The sequence below is a fragment of the Colobus angolensis genome, unplaced genomic scaffold, assembly GCF_000951035.1.
Source record: "Colobus angolensis palliatus isolate OR3802 unplaced genomic scaffold, Cang.pa_1.0 Scaffold217, whole genome shotgun sequence".
Lineage (NCBI taxonomy): Eukaryota > Metazoa > Chordata > Mammalia > Primates > Cercopithecidae > Colobus > Colobus angolensis.
This window is the reverse complement of record NW_012115344.1, coordinates 1113448-1133620: the sequence shown is the minus strand read 5'-3', so window position 1 is coordinate 1133620 and position 20173 is coordinate 1113448. Positions and strand designations below refer to the sequence as shown.

The window sequence follows — 20173 nt, the reverse complement described above, 5'->3', positions numbered from 1 at the left end:
AACTATTATAATCTCCATGTATATATGTGGAAACTCAGGCACATAGAAGTTAAGCAACTTGCCCAAGATTCCACAGGGGTAAGTGCTAGAGTCAGATTTGTACCTAGGTATCCTGTCTTCAGAATCATGCTCTTAGCCACTCTGCTATAGCTCTGCTGTATGTCCTCTGGCAGTGCTATTTTGTTAGTAATATAGGATAATACAGTCTCAACAAAAACTGTGTCGATCATCAGCTCTGAGCATGTCATGGATTCCACATCTGAGTCACAGAAAGAATAACATTAGGCTCACATTTTATGGATTCAGCCAAGTACATAATTTCATAATTAGCAATATGATCATGCTAAAAAACAGAGCTTCTCAAACTGTAGGTTAATTCCCATTATTGGATCATGACCAGTAATGTTGTATGTGTGTATCTGTGTGTGTGTCTGTGTGTGCGTTTGTGTGTGTGTGCTGGATTCAGAAATAATTTATTAACTGAAGGTTGCAGTTTAAAGAAAAACAAAACAAATTTAAAGTCTTTGTTCAAGCAGCCACCAAATCTTTCCACTATGAAGTGTTAACATTTTGGCCTATCCATGGGTCATTAGCAATAACCATTGGCACTGGGCCATCAACACGTTTTAAGCAGGGAAGCTGGGAGTTTGTTCTGACCCACACAGATTACACTTAGTCCTGAGGCTGCCATTTAGCCTGTCTACAAGAATTTGGTAATAAGGTAGGACAATTAACCCTTGGGAAATCGCAAGAGGATTAACATCATCGGTTATTTAATCATCCACCTTCTTCTCCACCAAGACAACTGAAAGAGCATTCATCCTCACTAAACTACTTGACACTGGAAAAGGCAGCTGAAAGTACCAAGGTTTCAGCTAGTTCCCACTCTTTTATTTAATATTCCTTTTTCTGCCTGCTTAGTGCACTAGCCTGACATTTTTCTTTGTTCTTATGGGCATATATCTAGCTTCCACCCACAGATCTCTTGCATGGCAAGAACGGTACAGACTCTGAACATTATTCTTCACCCACAGATGTCAAAAATGCATGAGCATGCAGTGCGTGCTGGGATGTGGGTGGTGAAGAAGGAATGAGCCAAGGCAGTCATAGAAATATCAATTTCTTTGGTGCAATTATACATGGCCTCAATACGCCCAAGGAACTATAATCATAAGAAGTGACTCTTAGTGTCAGCTACATTTTACTGCACACCCCCTGTGGCCAGAGCTCATTGTTGGGTGTGTTGACAAGTATGGCCCTCACACTCTAGGAACTTGCAATTCAGAGAAGAGACAAGGCAAACAGGCGTGATTTAAATAGAGCACTTCATACTGCAAGAGAAAGAGAAAAAATTTTCAAAAAATTTTCTAAGTACAAATTGTACTGTATTCCAAATTCACAAGAACACATGTTTTCAGTTTATACAATACTTAATTATTTATATGTCCTTTAAACTTATTGACAGCTATGGATTTTGAATAGTAGATTTTTACTTATAAATTTTGCTTCAGTCCTTCTGATTGAAGATGGCAAATGTTAACTAAACAAACAAATAACAACAATACATTTTTTATTTATATTTCCCTTGGAAAAAAAAAAGAGCATGGACACTAGTGAAAAAAAACAGCCAAGCAGCAGTTACTCTAGAAAAGGCACATAATAAAACCAGCTGCTGAACTTCAGGGATGAAAATGAAGGAGTCTTCTTTGATTTTTCCTCAATTCTTCTAACCAAAGCCTCAACTGCAATTTTTTCCCCTTCAATCGCTGATAAATATTATAAAATCTGAAGTCCTGTACAGTTATGATCATTTTAACTATGTGCGATACAAAAAAAAATCACCATCACCCAAAGTTATAATATCTGAAATTTGAAAAATGCTTTTGCATAGATTTACATCCCACAGGAATCTTATGCAGTAGGTTATACAGGCTGTAACTTACGCTAAAAAACTTACTGAAGTTTTCTTGGCGACTTTCTGAAGATGTAAAACTGATACTCAGGCTTTTTGATTCCAAATTTAATTATCTTTCCAGGAGGAATGGATGAACTTATGATTTAGTGTTATGATTGCATTTATCCTACTATTCGACAATAAATAGTTTTCACAGATCTTCAGAGAGGCAAACTGTTTGAATCTGCAAATAAATCCCGTATGAAGACTTAAAACCATAGTCTGATTCTGCATTTGTAATTTTCATACAGGTAGCATTTTACAACCAGATGCATCACCTTCTAAAACTGGTACAGTATCCTCAATACCAGTTACAATTCCAGAAAACACCTCAGAGTCTCAAGGTATGATATCTGTGTGTCTGAGTGGAAATCTGCTCTACCTGACCTTCTTTTTCACCAAGGAAACACTACCAATCTTGACTTACAAAACAGAGCTCCTTCAGAATGAGACTGAATCTTTTGCACTTGCAGCATCATACCTACAAATCATGGCTGCTTCCTTAAATGAGGGTGGAGGGAGGACTGCAAGGATTGGCACACATTAACCAAAAGTGACTTTTTTTTTTCTTTCTTAAAGTAATAGGCACTGAGGGTGGAAAAAATGCAAGCACTTCAGCAACCAGCCGGTCTTATTCCAGTGAGTAATAGCAATATCTTCATTAATGGCAGTAGATATACAGAATGTTTGCATATGACCAGTAAAGGGGAGGAATCAGATTATAGGCAGGCTTTTGTCAACTTTACTGAGCCTGCAATCCCATCACAATACTATCTAACTGCTGACTGCTCTGAAAATTTCCCACAGGTGAGTCGGGTCTTAATGACAAAAAAAAAAAGAAGGAAGGAAAGAGAAGAAAGAAAGAGAGAGAGAGAGAGAGAGAAAGAAAGAAAGAAGAAAGAAAGAAAGAAAGAAAGAAAGAAAGAAAGAAAGAAAGAAAGAAAGAGAAAGAAAGAAAAAGGAGAAGAGGAAAAAAGTACACTGTGGCAATTTTTTTTCTAAGCTTAGTGTTTAGCAATTACAATCAAGGGCCAAGGATGGCTCGATGGCACTAGTTTCAGATAAGCCAAAATGCACAGGTAGATGTCCCTGTAAAAGTGAATTATTTCCAAATTATCAGGTTGTATACCCTGAATATATTTCATTTTTGTCAAGTAAATAATTAAAACAATAAATAAACTATATCAAAAAACAAATTGTTTGCCTTCATAGAATATTAAAAACGGCCTTTAAGAAATGTTCCATTTTAACTAAAACCTATATATGTCATATAACGTTTATGTGTGTGCTAAGACTGAATATAGAATATAAAATAATTTCCTTAGTAATTAAGAATTAAAAGACTATATTCAAAACTGTTACTATAAAAGACTCTATTAAGTTTAGGTAAACCCATTCCATTAAATAAGTCATCATAGAAATTACTGACCTGCTGATTCACGACATCTTCACTTTGGGAGGCAATAATGATTTCACCTAAGGTCTACTATGAAATCAGCAGAACTTACTTAAAACAAATATTTAACTCTGACAATGGAAGTGTAAACCATCCTACAGATGAATTGGAGAACAATTCTCACCCCTGATAAATATATAAGGAGTATGTATGCAAGCAAATATGCTAAACTAATAGCCATCTTAATTTCCTTTAGTTGTGCATCTATGACAGCTCTCTTGCTTTTATCACTGTACTTTTAACCTTAGAAATAACCATCAGGAAGGAAGGAAGCAAGGAAGGAAAGCAGGCGATACAAATATGAAAAACTCACCCTAAGTTACTGCAGCAACATCACTGCCCCAAACAGACACACATACACATATCTTTCTTGAATCATGTTCATTTTTAAGAATCATCTTCACTGTGATATCTACTTACAATATTTTATGCCTTTTCTAGTTTTTAGATATTATTATAGAAAGAAATTTGTGAGTGTTTTAGAAAGCCAGCATTAGGACTAGAGCAATCCCAATTGGGTTATATATATTTTCCCAGTAACTTCATTATAAAGTACTAAAAAATGTAATGAGTGAATGTGGATTCAATTATAATCTAGAGTACAACTTCTGCTTCTCCAGTCTTTCATCTCCCCACTTCTTCAGGAAGATGGGGCACTCTCTCTTAAGGCTGGAATTTTGTTTCAGAAAGGTTACAAGACTGACATCAAGTGGTTATGTCAAAAATGACAACTAGAGCAAACTCCATGAATCTGAGAAATCTTTGCCTAAAATATAATGTTTTTAATAGAACGATGTTTAAAGAAGAAAGGAAATACTCATGCTTTTGCTCAGTTACTAAACTATCGCTGTGAAATTCAGTAGCCACTCTAATTGACAACGTCTCCAATTCTTTTTAGGTGTTATTTTGCCGGTGGTCATTGCTTTGATTGTAATAACACTTTCAGTATTTGTTCTGGTGGGTTTGTACCGAATGTGCTGGAAGGCAGACCCGGGTAGGTAACTGTGTTTGTTCTTATTTTCCTGAAAGAAGAATGAATATATGCTCAGTTTAAACTTGATTTTAAATTCTTAAAGGGAGAGAAGAGTTATAGAAAGAAATGAAATGTCGTATTTCCTGATCATAGAAACAAAGGACGAAGGGCACAGACACCCACTGAATGCTAGTGAATTGCAGGGTGGGAATTAAATACTATTAGTAGATATTATCAAATGTGGGGAAATTCTTTTTAATGAAATAGCCCAAATTTTGTGGGTGGTCAGGGGAATATGGTAGTAAAGAGGGCATAAAAATGACACGTTGTCTATGGTAAAGATTAACTCCATTTCTATGTAACAGAAAATAAAGACAGGGATTGCTAAGAATTCAGCTCAGGGGCCCATAATCTCAAAAAATGTTCTGTGACTAATTGCTCTCCTTGGAGACACACCCAACGAAAGTATATTCCATGACCATGTTATATTTTTTATCCTTTTTAAAAATAAACTTTCTGTTTTAGAATAGACTTAGAGTTACAGGAAAGTTACAAAGATAGTACAGGGAGTCACCACACCTAGTTTCCCCTATTCGCTTATTAAGATCTGATGGTATGTTGGTCACAATTAGTGAACTAATACTGATAAATTATTGTTAACTGAATTCTGATTTATTCTAGTCTTCACTCAGTCTTTTTTTCTGTTCCAGGAACTTTGGCTCTTCTTTACTCAACCTTCATCTAAATACCCCTTCAACTCCTGTGGCTCAGCTGTCGTGTTACCTTAATTCCAAACTATCTTTCCATTTCACAGCCCAGCCCCGGTCATATAATGTAGTATCACGTAACCATGCCCTCACCCATACTATTCCTTCTGCAATATCCAGCCCACCTCTTACCTTTCATAACGCATCGAATCTTCAACTTACCCATTAGGACTCAACTCAAACACAGATTTACTGTATCTTTTTATAACATACCACTTATTCAAGCAGAATGAATTCTACCTTTAATTGTAATACTACATATTTGGATTATATCATTTATTATACCATACAATAGTTACCTATTTCTCCATGTGCCTACCTCTCTTGAAAATCAGGCAACCCCTCCAAGTCACAAATCACATATTGTTCACATTGCATGGTGCCTAATATATAGCAGGCACTTCCTATATGCTTATTGAGTTACATTTTTAAATATACAGTAAATAGAATTCTCCTTCCCCACTTTAATTCTAAATATGTCACTAAAAAACTCTACCTAAGTCCCATAAACTGTTAAAAGCTAAAAAGCAATTATTTTTAAAAGGAATATAAGCTGCATTATTCTTTGTTTACGTCATGGACAATGTGCCCCCCAGGACACTAACGAATGTTATCCCTAAGGCCACCTACTGACCGTGAATTGCATGGACAGTTGTAGTATGATCGGGACAGTACCAGGAGAAACTAGGAGACCAAAACAGCAGAGTTCATTTTAGTTCTTGGTGAAAAGTAAAAGCAAATCAATGCCTTTTCCTTTGGAAATCAGTGAATAAACTTCTTAAAGTCTGAAACATGTCTCCTTGCTCAGTTTTCAGAAGGGAAACAGCATTTTTATAAGTCAGTTTAATTTCCCTAAGTTTCTGAACTACCTACCAATCCTATCTATTACTGGAAATCGGCTATCCAAATTGAAGCCTGTGAGTGTTGAGTATATAGGATAGGTAAAAATTAATGTGCTAAATTTATTTGTAAAAAAAAAAATGCTATACTAAAAATTAGTTTACATAGGAAGATTTAAGAATACAGTATTTGAAAAGTTGACATTTTCTATTAAAGAGGCTTCTGTGGATGTGTAAAATTCCAACCACTATGGATAGCTATTCTGAAGACATAAGTATTTTAAAGTCAAGTTTGGCAATTGTACAAGTAGCCAAATCTTTTTGGTTATTGTTAACTTTGTTTCTGAGACAGAATTTACAGCACTGTTATCATTAAATTAGCACCATTAAATACCTGCAGTTAATCACTCTTCAAATATGTGGGAGAGACTTTATCTAGTTCGAGAAATTAGTAAACCCATTCTGCTCTGTGGAAGACAACATGAATCAGAGATTTCAATACAAAATTAAGCTTACCTGGACAAGGTTGACAGTGGACTGAGCTTTAACCAAATTAGAATGGTATAAATGCAGAAAACAGTCTGTTGGCTTGCATCTATCTGCTAATGAGAATATTGCTATAGTTTCCTAGGGAAGAATTATTAAAACAGGCATATAAAAATGTCAATACATTTTGCTGGAGAGAATGCGGAGAAAAGGGAAACCTCTTACACTGTGGGTGGAAATGTAAATTAGTACAACCACCATGGAGAACAGCTTGGAGGTTCCTCAAAAAAAAAAAAAACTAAAAATATAGCTACTATATGATCCGGCAATCCCACTGCTGGGTATATATGACTAACACAGGAAATCAGTATATCAAAGAAATACCTGCATTCCCACATTTGTTGCAGCACTGTTCACACTAGCCAAGATTTGGAAGCAACCTAAGTGTCCATCAACAGATGAAGAGATAATGAAAATGTGGTGCTTATACACAGTAATGTCCATTCAGTCATGAAAAAGAATGAGATCCTGTCATTGGCAACAGCATGGATGGAACTGGAAGTAATTATGTTAAGTGAAATAAGTCAGGCACAGAAGGACAAACTTCCCATGTTTTTATTTCTGGAAGCTAAAAAATCAAAACAATTGAACTCATGGAGTGAGAGAGTAGAAGAATGGCTACCAGAAGCTGGGAAGGGTAGTGAAGGGGAAGTGGAGATGGTTAATGGGTACAAAAATATATGAAGTAAGGATAAAACCTAGTATTTGACAGCACAACAGGGCAACTATAGTCAATAATAAACTTAATGGTATACTTTGAAATAACTCAATGAATATAATTGGACTGTTTGTAACGCAAAGGATACTTGAGGGGATGAATACACCACAGCCATGATGTGATTCTTATACATTGCACGCCTATATCAAAATCTCTCTTATACCCCATGAATATCTGCACCTACTATGTACCCACAAAAATTATAAATTAAAAAATCAACTCACTTTAAAACAGGGCTATTAGCACCACAGTTGATATTGTATTTGACACATAGGAATCAAAAAAATGCTGTTAAATCCTTACTGATGGAGCAAAGATGAGGTTAAGTCTAATTGGTCAGCAGCATATGGTGCGATGGGTTAAATCCTAGGGATTAAGAGTTATGATTGGATATCTTAACCAAGATGACAGAAATAGAAGCAGCCAAAATATTAGTGGAAGTTAAGGTCTTTTTAAAACAAGGATAGTCAAGGCCAGGAGAACTACATTCAAAGGGCATATGCAATGACAACATTTAGATTAAATATGAAAGGAAATCTAAGAAACAGAAGCTGAGTAGCAATGGAATAAAACCAGAGCAAAGGAGCACAACAAGGGAAACCTTATGCAATCACATTAAACAGTTGGCCTGATTGGCCATAGATTAACGCAAGATTTGATCACCAACATTGACTCCAGAGAGGCCATGTCCTTGTGCAGAATGAATCACTCTGAGTTCTCACTCTAAACCCCAGGTGTTTTCTACCAGACAGTGTGAAGCAGCCTAGCAAAGAGTACAAAAGATTAGTTGCAGCTAGTAGCCTCTGTGACATTCTGCAGGGCTCTTTTGAGAGGCTGAATCAGTGGGTTTAAGATACAATTAGATATAGTATCTACATTGTAGCTCACCACGAACAGTGATTTGTGTCCCAGAAAAGAACAATGTACAAAGGAAAGTCAAAACTTCAATTCTCTGGCATAAAATCTTCAATGCTTTTAATAGAATTTTTTCAGAGATACTGAAATAAACAGACATTTTCTGTTGTCCGTGGGATATGCAATAATGAACAGTAATTTCACATAGTGATATGAAACTACAAGATCAAGATTAGTCCAGAACTAAATGTAGTGGAGTTGACCTAATTAGGACTATCCCATGAATGCCAGGATAAATATTAACCATACCTGAGGAAATGGCTTGGCAAGGGGAAAATTAAAATATTTTAAAATGGCTTAGAAACATCTCCGTATAGAAAAGAGTGGGCGGCAGGTAAGCGGGTTACAGGGCCTCAGATTTTTGGTAGCCAACTTCTTTGCAACTCTAATAACAACTCCCTCTTCTTCTAGGCACACCAGAAAATGGAAATGATCAGTAAGTAAGCCCATATCATCTTTTGTTTAGATCCTACCATTTACATGTGAAAATTATTGTTAACTCTACTTATACTTTTTTGGATTATTTTCTAAAGTGTAGAAGCACTACATATTGGCTTTGACTATTTGTCAGAACTCTCTCCATTTAACAGAGAAATTCCAAATATAAAATCGTGTTTAATCTTAGAATGGTAAAATGGGAAATAAAAAGATGAAATGGAAAAAGTAGAAGAAGGAATATAATTATGAGGCCAAATAACATAGGAAATATCCCTAGAGTTTTTAGATAGTTTTCCCAGTGACAATTTTTAATGTTTATCACAGGAAAATTGTGCTTCTACCTTGAGCCAGTTCTCAGTGCCTTTAAGGTAGATGGCTATTCAACTTTGACTTGATTAAAATAAAGCAGATTTTACCAATCCAAGCAACCGTAACAACCAAGGTGCTGCAAAGAGACATGATGAATTGTTTTTCATGTCAAAACAAACCTTGTTTTCCTTGTTGACATGAGTTTGTGGTCTACCTTTATACAAGTGTTTTTATATTTCATAAGGTTGTAAACTTTAGAAATAATGCTACATTACTATTCATATGACTTAGAGACTCCCGAGATGTCCAAAGGAAATAATTAGAGTTTGAAACTCTTTCGGATAGGTGACAACTCTTGATTAAAATAGACAGTTCAGATACCGTACCACAGTATCTCAGGACTTCATGGAAAGGAATATCTCCAGAATTCAGCATAAGCCCAAAAGGTTTGTCAACATTTATATGTCTTCCTCTCCATAATTCAGAATTGGAGACATGTGCAATATGGACCTTGTGCCAAGTGCTTCACACAGCTCATACTAATTTTTAATTTATCTGACAATCACCACTATAAGAGAATGGCAGGGATTTACTGGCTTGACTACAGAAAAAGTAAAAATTGCTAAAAAGTATATGTGCATTTGTACATGAAAAGACAAAGTTCTTGCCATGGAAAGATATATGTGTGTGTATATCATCTTTTGTTTAGATCCTACCATTTACATGTGAAAATTATATATGCATATGTATCTTCATTATTCTGTTTGTGTCACAGTACTTTCACAAACATACAGTGCTGATTACTGTGGTGCTAATTTAATGTTTTCTGTTTCAAATAGACCTCAGTCTGATAAAGAGAGTGTGAAGCTTCTTACTGTTAAGACAATTTCTCATGAGTCTGGTAAGTTTCCAGACAGTTGATTAGATAAAAATTAGTTATTTTAGAATCTAACTGTAACCTTGGATTTTGTTCATGTGAAACATAAACAAAAAGCCTAACTTCTTTAGAAATAGCCAATTACTGTCAATAAATGTAAAATTCTCCCATGAAGGAAAGAAAAATCTTACCACTTTGATAAGATTATTGGACTATGTGGCCTTTAGAGGTTGCTTTCTATATATGTGTGGATGTGTAGATGGCTGGAGGCATTTCCTATTCTGCAGGAATGGCAGAAAGATCACAAACTTTGTTAACAAGTTTTTAAATTATTGCTGTTGTTTTGTTTCATTTTGGTACTGGTTATGTGGTCACATATGGTCAAGAGGGCAAAAAAACTTGTCATCAGTTAAAATGTAAATCATGTTTTATATCATTTATATAAATTTAATTGTGCCTCTCCATGAAGGTAAAATATAATATTCTATTGATGTAATGTGAATGTTTCCAGTTTCTTAGGTATATTCATTTGATTGGAATTGTAAAAGTCTTTCAAAATATAGGTATGATGTGTGTCAAGAACAATGAAAAAATGTGATGCTGGATAGCTTTTCAAAATTAAAATCATGGATTTTTCTTTGTTTTGAGTAGATCAGACATTTAAACCATTGATATCACAAAGCAGATCAATTAAAAGCAATTATTAGTTTTATAAAATAATCTGGCGGGAGCTGTGGCTCATGCCTGTAATGCCAGCACTTTGGGAGGCTGAGGCGGGCAGATCACCTGAGGTCAGGAGTTCGAGACCAGCCTGGCCAACATGGTGAAACTCTGTCACTACTAAAAAATACAAAAATTATCTGGGTATGGTGGTGCATGCCTGTAATCCCAGCTACCTGGGGGACTGAGGCAGGAGAAATGCTGGAACCCAGGAGGCGGAAGCTACAGTGAGCCAAGATCCTGCCACACACTCCAGCCTGGGTGACAGAGGAGTGAGACTTCATAAAACTAAATAAATAAATAAATAAAAAATTTTTAAAAAGTGGGTCTAATTTAAATATCATGTTACATTAATACATTTACAATATCCAATTCCCCAATTGAATATTGGGGATAAGCTATATTATAAATATTTCTGATGGCTCAAAATAATTTTGTAAAACAGAAGCTATAAATATTGTCCCAAATCAAGAGCAAGATATTAAAGGCTGAAAGTGGTCTCAATTTCATGTATAAATTCAATCTAGAACAAATGGCAAGAGGCAAACAGAAGAGTTGAAGGGCAAGGACAGCTGAAGCCTGTGCAGGAATGCTGAAACCCCTCACATGACCCATCTTCTTTTAGGAGAGATCTCCTTTTTCCTTGCATCTCTTCCACTCTTTAATACACACATTTCCTTTATTCCCATACTATCCTTTGTCTCAGGAGAAACCATCTGAAGGGTGCAAAGGAGCAGAATTTACCCATAAAGTGGTTAGAAGCCACTCACAGTTTCCTCCTGGCTATTCACCAGCCTTTACTCAGTAGCCAGGCCTATTCTACCAGGTCAGGGAAAAGGGCAAAAAAAAAAAAAAAAAGTGGTCAAGCAGGCTAAATGTGAACCAGTGCTGAGTAAGCACATGAGAGACCCTAAGCGTGACTACACGATTTATCAAGAAAAGTCCTCAGAATCTGCCTATGGCTTGCAAACAGGCATCACACATATTCCAAACACTCTGCAGTCATGTTGGCTCTCCAAGCGGTGAGTTAGGGTGCTAAACATAACTGGAAGTGCTCTGTGTAGCAGCTCCTGGCTCTCCTTGTGAGGAGGGCGCTGGGCTCGGGACTACCTGCAGTTTTCTACCACCCATTTCCACCAAAGAAATGGGACAACTGATACTAGAATCATGACTTCTAGCAGGGGGAAAACCTCAGAGAACCTTGTGTTTCTTGGTTGCAAATGTAACAGCAGACTCTTCTTTAATGCCTCGGGAAAATTCTATGTAGGCTTTCTCCCACTCTCGTGGTGACTATAGCAGTAAGTGAAATAGACGGTGGCAGACTAGTTAAATCGACCCTTAGCCCACCTAATTTTCTTTTCTTCAAAGCCAGGTCACAGGTCTAAAAGGGAGATTTTTATCATGGAAATAGTAACATATATTCTTGAATACTTTTATTTCTGCCAACTTCAATTTAGAAATTATATTGCTTTTAGCAAAATAACCTCTCAAAGGGCAACCCAGATGACTACCATGGAAAATATTTGGTGATAGGGCAACACTGAAATTGGTGATTCAGAGTAGACTTCAGTAGTCCAGAATTTATTATCTAAAATACAATGCTATCCAAATGCTCCTTGTACTACCACAATTTTTATTAAAGTCTATCATTAACAGAACTTGGTGTCTCCCCAAACACTAGCAAACAAATTTCTTCCCACTGCATTTCAAAATTTATTCAAATATATTTTCTTTATAATACTATGCTCACTACATACAAGAGAAGTTACATTACTAAAATTATTTTTACTTAAGTAACTTCTCTTACCTAATACTGATGTCTTTCCTAAAAAATAAGTAGAAAAAAAAAAAAAACTTAAATGACTAGGTTTGATGTAAGTTCACAAGCTTAGCTCAATTTTTCTACTGCTGCCTAGATAAAAATTTTTAGAAATTTTTAAAATACAGAAAAAAATTGATAGAACAAATATCTGACCACCAACTACTCAGAATTGATGACTGTTACAATTTACTTTCTTTGTTTCAAGACCTAAGAAATACAGTGTTAATTAATGAGCATAGATGGGTAACACAATGAAATTTGAGCTTCAGGGGTCATAAAAATTGTCTGAATCTGTCATTACTTCAGTGTAGAAACCCTGGACTTTTTACTGTGGTACAGACCAATAAACAATGTTTCCAAGGAAACAGCCCTCTGCAGCAACCCACCTTTAGGAAAAATGCCAGTGGATGTCAAATCTTCTGGTTTTCTAGAAGCCTGAATGAGCCACAGTTAAAGTTCTGGTCATTCTCTTCTGGGAAGAGAGTTCTTTCACTCCAAATCCCTCTTTTTCAATTAGGTCATGGAGTAAGTAATGTGGTTGATGTTCATCCATCCGTACTCCTTGCTTCCTTTAAATATATTCTTTGTTGAATAAGGTCTTCTGCTGAAGTTGTAACTCATACATGTTTAAATTTGGAAATCTCTTAAATGTAAAAGAGAAAGTTTGCTAGCGTCTAACAAGAAGATGCTTTCAGGAAAAAAATGAGCATCAAATTTTGCAGATCAAGGAGTCCTTTATAAGAACATATGAGCTACTCCTCAGCTTTAGTAAGCGATCTCGTCAGGTTAAAGGTCACCATGATTGACTAAAAAATGTATGTGACATGTGTTTTAAATGTGATTCTTATATCATCTCAGAAAGCTAATACACATTATCTCACTTTTAATATGTCAGGTTATACAAATTATAAAGAAAAAATTTGGAATTAGAAATATATGACTCGGCCGGGCGCGGTGGCTCAAGCCTGTAATCCCAGCACTTTGGGAGGCCGAGACGGGCGGATCACGAGGTCAGGAGATCGAGACCATCCTGGCCAACACGGTGAAACCCCGTCTCTACTAAAAAATACAAAAAACTAGCCGGGCGAGGTGGCGGGCGCCTGTAGTCCCAGCTACTCGGAGGCTGAGGCAGGAGAATGGTGTAAACCCGGGAGGCGGAGCTTGCAGTGAGCTGAGATCTGGCCACTGCACTCCAGCCCAGGTGACAGAGCAAGACTCCGTCTCAAAAAAAAAAAAAAAAAAAAAAAAGAAATATATGACTCTATGGAAGAAGAAAAACATTGTATCACTAAACTTAGCTTCAAAGCATCAGTTGACTTTGAACCATTTAGAGTAAGAAAAATCAGATCTGAATTTATTAGAATACTCCTCGGCTTAGAAGACTCTGATAAGTAATAACCTAAGATTAAGTTCAAACACCTTAACATGTCTGCAACACCTTCCATGATGTGCCTGTCTTCTCTAGCTCAGTTTTGAAAACACTTGATATGCAATAATAATGCATATTTCTCAGACTTCATTTATTCCCTTCCCTGTCCCCTGACTGTCTCTGTCTTTCTGAACCTCGCTTTCTTGAAGGAGGAGTCTCTTGCTCTTCTTTGTCATGTGCACTTCCCCCTATAATGGTAATTACATATGATTAATATGTCATTAGCAAAATAACTAATTAGTATGCTATGGCAATTACTCATTAAGTGCATAGTCATCATTGTTTGCTTATTTTTACAAATAAAAGTTCATTAAAAACAAAAAATGAACCACAGAGTAAAAATGAACAAAACATTCACAGATTTATAAAGCCGTATGTAGAATCCTCTTCTGTCCTCAGCCCTTCAATATTTGTCTCATTCTCTGCATTTAGACCAAATTTTCCTTGACTGTTTCAACTGCAAATGGTCTTTCCCTCATCTTAACATGTTGCTAATTTGGCAAATTAACATACTTTACTGCCTTATAATATTTTTTCATGGCTGAAACTACCATTTTAATATTTGACCAGATTATGAATAATGAAAAATAGAAAAAATAGAGAATAAAAGAGAATTTAAAACTACCCATGAAACAATCTTCATATAACCACTATTGGCATTTGATATATTTCCCTCTGGATGGTTTTTGTTCACTAGATATGTATATGGGTTGTTTGATTTTACTATAAATATCATTATTCTTATTACTGATATCATATTGTTATTAAATTTTTCTCAAAATGTCTAGTCTGTCAATTAGACAGACCTTGAGGAAGAATATTAAGAATTGTAAAGATTTTTAATGACTTGCTTTGCTTGACTTCTGGCAGATGCTAGGGGATGAATCAATATTTATTTTGTTTACTTCTCATTCCGGTATTTCATAGCCATGGGTTCTAAACAGGTGCTGCATCTTTTGCAAAATGAACAATAGTTAGCAAAAGATTGCCTTGGAGCAGGGTCTGGGAATGCTGCAGCACTATACACAACATTTCTCAGAGCATAGAACCAAAGGAGCACTTCAAGAGGAGTCTTGAGTTTGTTCTCCTCAGAGGTCTCTGGCACTGTTTGTTATTGCCATGTTGGTACAAGTAACAGGTGACATCCTCAGAGTCCCCAGAGGACAAATTTCCTAACAACTGGCAGATAAAAGCTGGAGCAAAATAATGAAATTTATTCTAAAAGCTGGAGATTTTGACCTATATTGCTTTTGTATTGTGTGAATGACGTTAATACTCGGTTCTACCTAAAGGACAGAAGTAATGCGAAATATGTTGGTAATGAATCCATTGTCATGTAAAAAATACTTGGGGCCTCTCAACTTGCCACCATCCTAGGTTAATATTTCTGTGTATATTGGGTGGTGGAATAGCACTGGGATTTTGAGTAATGGCACCTGCGCTGCTCTGTATATCACCCAAGTGTTCATTTGGCCTATAAATTCATTTTCACAAAACCCTCACTGAATTATTTAAACAGAAGGACCCTAGAATGTCTTCCTGATAAAATGGCACTTTAAATACATGATATGGGCTTGCTTAGGCAGAGCCAGCTCATGTAACAAGGAAACATCAATACTCATTCCCCAGGGTTTCTCTGATGTTATCATCTCCCAACTCACATCTCCCACACCCACTGCCCCCTGACCTTTCCCACCCAGGACTTCATATTACTACTTTGGAGTGAAAACAGATGACGGTTGGGAAAAGCTCATATATTTTGGTGACTAATTTCTAGACAATACCAAGAGGCAAATGGTGGCTCTAATGACATTCTTGCAGGAAAATTGAACTTTCCTTGAAAAATAGAAAAAAGCTAGGAAACTTTGTTTTCATCCTTACTCAGTCTCTGAGCTTATAGATCAAAACATATCTTCTGTTCTCAGGTGAGCACTCTGCACAAGGAAAAACCAAGAACTGACAGCTTGAGGAATTCTCCCCACACCTAAGCAATAATTATGTAAGTTTCCCTATTTCATTCACGGAGACAATCATTGATATCTGTTTTGTTAGCCTGGTGCAGCTTAGATTGTTTTTAAAGAATTTCAAAAGCTGAAAAGTTAATGGTTTGTGTCAATGCAATGATCATTCATTGTTTATTTGTCTAAAAACAAACTCTAACAAAAATTGCCAAAAATCGCATGACCTGGTGGTTGTAGACGATTTGTTCAATTCTCTTGCCTATCTAAGGAATAATACAATTTGTTCTTTCTGCCTGTTGTTAATGTTTCCTTGTAAATTCAGTCTGCCTACCTAGGTCAGTAAGCACACACTAACTGTGGCACTTACACAGGCTTCTGTTGCTAACAAACACTGGCAGGATCCAAATGACAGTGCTTGCAAATTTGCAGTTTATTGCAAGAAAATGATAAAGCATAGAAACTGTATTACAGTAAAGGTGTGTATCACAGCCACAGTCTGGTTCAGGGAAATGGGTTCAGAGAGGCTAGGTGAAGGGTCCAATTGCCCTCTCTCTATAAGGACCATACCAGAATACATTTTATCTCTGGGTCTAGAAACCATGGATGTGTGGAAAAAACACCTCCAAAAAGATGATCTAAAATTCAGTTTCAGCCAGGTTTCCTTTTACTCAGCTGGTCATGTAGACATAGTCTTGCTGTGTAACCAGCCAAGCAACAGAGCCCTCCAGATTGCTTGACAAAATCAGATACAAATGATCAATCTTACTACAATAATTGTGAATTAATAAAAAATGGAAATTTCTCAAAAGTATATTCCATGTCATGACCAGGAGTAAGCTCAAGGCAGGTACATTTCTTGTATTAGTAAAGAGCCCAGGTCAACATTAAACCTGCCTTGGAATTAACTCTCCCAGTTGGTATGGGATTGCCTTTTACTTTTCCGGAACTGAGTAAGGAAATGCTCTTCTGACTTTAACTTAATTGTTACAAGAAGTATCAATTAAGTCTTGTCACTTAGTTTTTGAGGTTTTATAAAACTTGCAGAAGAATCGACCCTTTGGCAACTAACAATAAAAAATAAAATAAAGTAAAATAAATACATCTCCAGAATTGGCCTGATCACAATGGTAGTCACTCTAGGTAAAGTGTCCACGATGAGAAATATTGTATTCGTGGCCTAGGTCTACTGCCTAACTACTAAACCTGTGCTGTTACAGACACTCAGAAATTTCTTGTAGAATAAATGGTACCTGCTGTGCTTGTCTGGCCAGTAGCAGAAGACAGAGACAGAAGACTGCCATCCAAACACATGTATCAGTATCAGGATTTTATCCCCCTCTAGCCAGTAATTAGGGATGGATTAGGAATCTTGGAATTTGTGCACTCTCAGCATGCTGCAGTGCCCTATGGAAAAGAGGCAAGACTGCCTCTCCCTGCCCTCCTGCTCTTCACCAGTCATGAGCCCCCAGCTTGGGCCTGCAATACAATCACCTTTTCCCAGCTGATTAGTCTAATAGGCAGTGGCTCTGAGTGGCATGCCAAGGTCTCTACCCCTGCTGCCACCAAGCTGGGGGGAGAGAAAAAATCCTAAGCTTGTTTCAGGCCTGCAGTGCACAGTCTGGGAGTGCTAAGCTGAGATCTATGACCAGCACTTGAGTGGGAGAGGATCACACACTCTCAGAGCACTGAGGGGGAGCATGGCTACAAATGTGAGGAAACACAGAGGGGCTGCATGGCTGGGCAAGAATCTATCTACCAGCCATTACGTTTAAGCACTATCTATTGAATTGCAAACCAAACTTCAACACCAAAAATACTTCGGTAATATAGTCCTCTGTAAAACCAAGGACAAGAAATCAACTGCAAATAAAGACCCTACACAAAGCCTCAGCCCTCTGAAAACATATAGGAATGAAACCGACTATACTCAAATTATGCTACAATTAAAGAAACATCACCCCACATAGGTGAGAAAGAACCAGCTCAATAACTCCTGAAACTCTAAAAGCCAGATTGCCTCCTTACCTCCAAATGACTGTACTGGTTGCTCTGCAATGATTCTTAACTAGAAAAAAGATGGATGAAATTACAGAAATAGAATTCAGAATCTGGATGGCAATGAAGATCATTGAGAATCAGAAGACTGAAACCCATTCCAAGGAATCTAAGGAATTCAATAAAACCATACAAGGGATGAAAGATGAAATAGCCATTTTAAGAAAGAAAAAAATTAATCTGATAGAGCTGAAAAACTCACCACAAGAATTTCTTAACACATCAGAAGTATTAACAGCACAATAGACCAAGTCAAGGAAAGAATCTCAGAACTCAAAGACTAGTTCTTCATATTAACATAGTCAGATAAAAATAAAGAAAACAGAATTTTCAAAAATGAACAAATCTCCAAGAAACATGAGATTATGTAAAGAGGAAAAACTTATGACTCATTGGCATCCCTGAAAGACAGGGAGAGAAAGCAAGCAGTTTAGAAAACATATTTGAGGATATTGTCCATGAAAATGTCCCCAACTTAGCTAGAGAGGTTGATATTCAAATTCAGGAAATTCAGAGAACCCCTGCAAGATACTATATAAGACAACCATCCCCAAGACACATAGTCATCAGATCTTCCAAGGTCAATGTGAAAAGAAAAATATTAAAGGTAGCTAGGGAGAATGGGCAGGTCCCCTGCAGAGGGAACCCCATCAATGGCTAACACTGGACCTTTCAGACAAAACTCTATAAGCTAGAAGAGACTGGAGGCCTATATTCAACATCTTTAAAGAGAAGAAATTCCAACAAAGAATTTCATATTCAGCCAAACTAGACCACATAAGCAAAGCAGAAATAAAATCCTTTTCAGACAAGCAAATACTAAGGGAATTCATTACCACCAGACCTACTTTTCAAGAGGTTCATAGGGAGTGCTGAATATGGAAATGAAGGACTTTTACTGGCTACTACAAAAACACAATAAAGTACATACATCATTGATGTTATAAAGCAAAAACACAATCATGTCTACATAAAACCAGGTAACAATAGAATGACAGGTTAAAATCCACACATATTAATATTAACCTTGAATGTTATAAAGTGGCAAATTGGATAAAGAAGTAAGACCCAAGTGTATGCTGTCTTTCAGAGACCCATCTCACATTCAAGGACACCTATAGTCTCAGAGTAAAGTGTTGGAGAAAGATTTATCAAGCAAATAGAAAACAAACAAACAAGAGCAGGGGTTGCTATTCTTATTTCAGACAAAACAGATTTTAAACCAAAAATGATCAAAAAGGACAAAGAAAGGCAGTGATAAAGGGTCCAACTCAACAAAAAGACTTAACTATCTTAAATATATGCACCCAACACTAGAGCACCTAGATTTACAAAACAAAGTCTTTTAGTCTTACAAAGAGAATTAGGTAACCACACAATAATAGTAGATTTCAACACTCTGCTGATGATATTGGAGAGATCATGAAGACAGATTACTAACAAAGATGTTTGGGACCTACATTTGACAATTGACAAAATAGAACTAACACGCATCTACAGAAAAGTCCACTCAACAAAAGCAGAATATAAATCCTTTTCATCCGTGTATGACACATACTCTAAAACTGACTACATGCTCAGTCAGAAACTAATTCTCAATAATTTCAAAAAAGCCAAAATCATATCAACCACATTCTTAGACCACAGCACAATAAGAATAGAAATCAATACCAAGACGATTTTTAAAAACCCTGCAATTCAATGGAAATTAAACAATCTGCTCCTGAATGACTTTTGCATAAACAATGAAATTAAAGTAGAAATCATGAAATTATTTAAAACTAGTGAAAACAAAGATATAACATACCAGAATCTCTGAGATACAGCTACAACAGTGTTAAGACGAAAGTTAATAGCACTAAATGCCTACATCAAACAATTAGAAAGATCTCAAATTGACAATATAACATCACACATAGAGGAACTAAACAAATAACAAACTAATCCCACAGCTAGCAAAAGAAAAATAACCAAAATCAGAGGAATTGAGTGAAATGGAGATGATAAAAACTATGCAAAAGATCAACAAAACCAAAAATTTGCCTTTTGGAAGAATAATTAAGACTGATAGACTGCTAGCTAGACTAAAAAAGAGAGAAGATCCAAATAAACACTATCAGAAATGATAGTGGATATTACCACTGACCCCATAGAAATACAAAAAACAAACAAACAAACAAAAAATCCAGAGACTATTACAAACATTTCTATGTACCCAAACCAGAAAACATAAAAGAAATAGGTAACTTCCCAGAAAAACACAATCTCCCAAGATTGAACCAGTAATAAATTGAACAGACCAATAATGCATTCCAAAATGGACTCAGTAATAAAAAAACCTACCAACCAGAAAAGGCCCTGGACAAGACAGATTTACAGCTGAATTCCACCAGG

General features: G+C 36.3%; 1 protein-coding gene across 2 annotated transcripts in view; it reads left to right on the top strand.

Annotated features, from left to right (window-relative positions):
- Positions 1-20173, top strand: part of EMCN (endomucin) — a 129220-nt gene that overhangs the window by 98743 nt on the left and 10304 nt on the right. For both annotated transcript variants that reach the window (XM_011943202.1, XM_011943201.1), the window contains 6 exons: positions 2206-2298; positions 2534-2593; positions 4309-4404; positions 8580-8604; positions 9755-9816; positions 15689-15762. In XM_011943202.1, the coding sequence (XP_011798592.1) occupies positions 2206-2298; positions 2534-2593; positions 4309-4404; positions 8580-8604; positions 9755-9816; positions 15689-15723 (371 nt within the window). In that variant the 3' untranslated portion in view covers positions 15724-15762. The remainder of the gene's footprint in view (positions 1-2205; positions 2299-2533; positions 2594-4308; positions 4405-8579; positions 8605-9754; positions 9817-15688; positions 15763-20173) is intronic.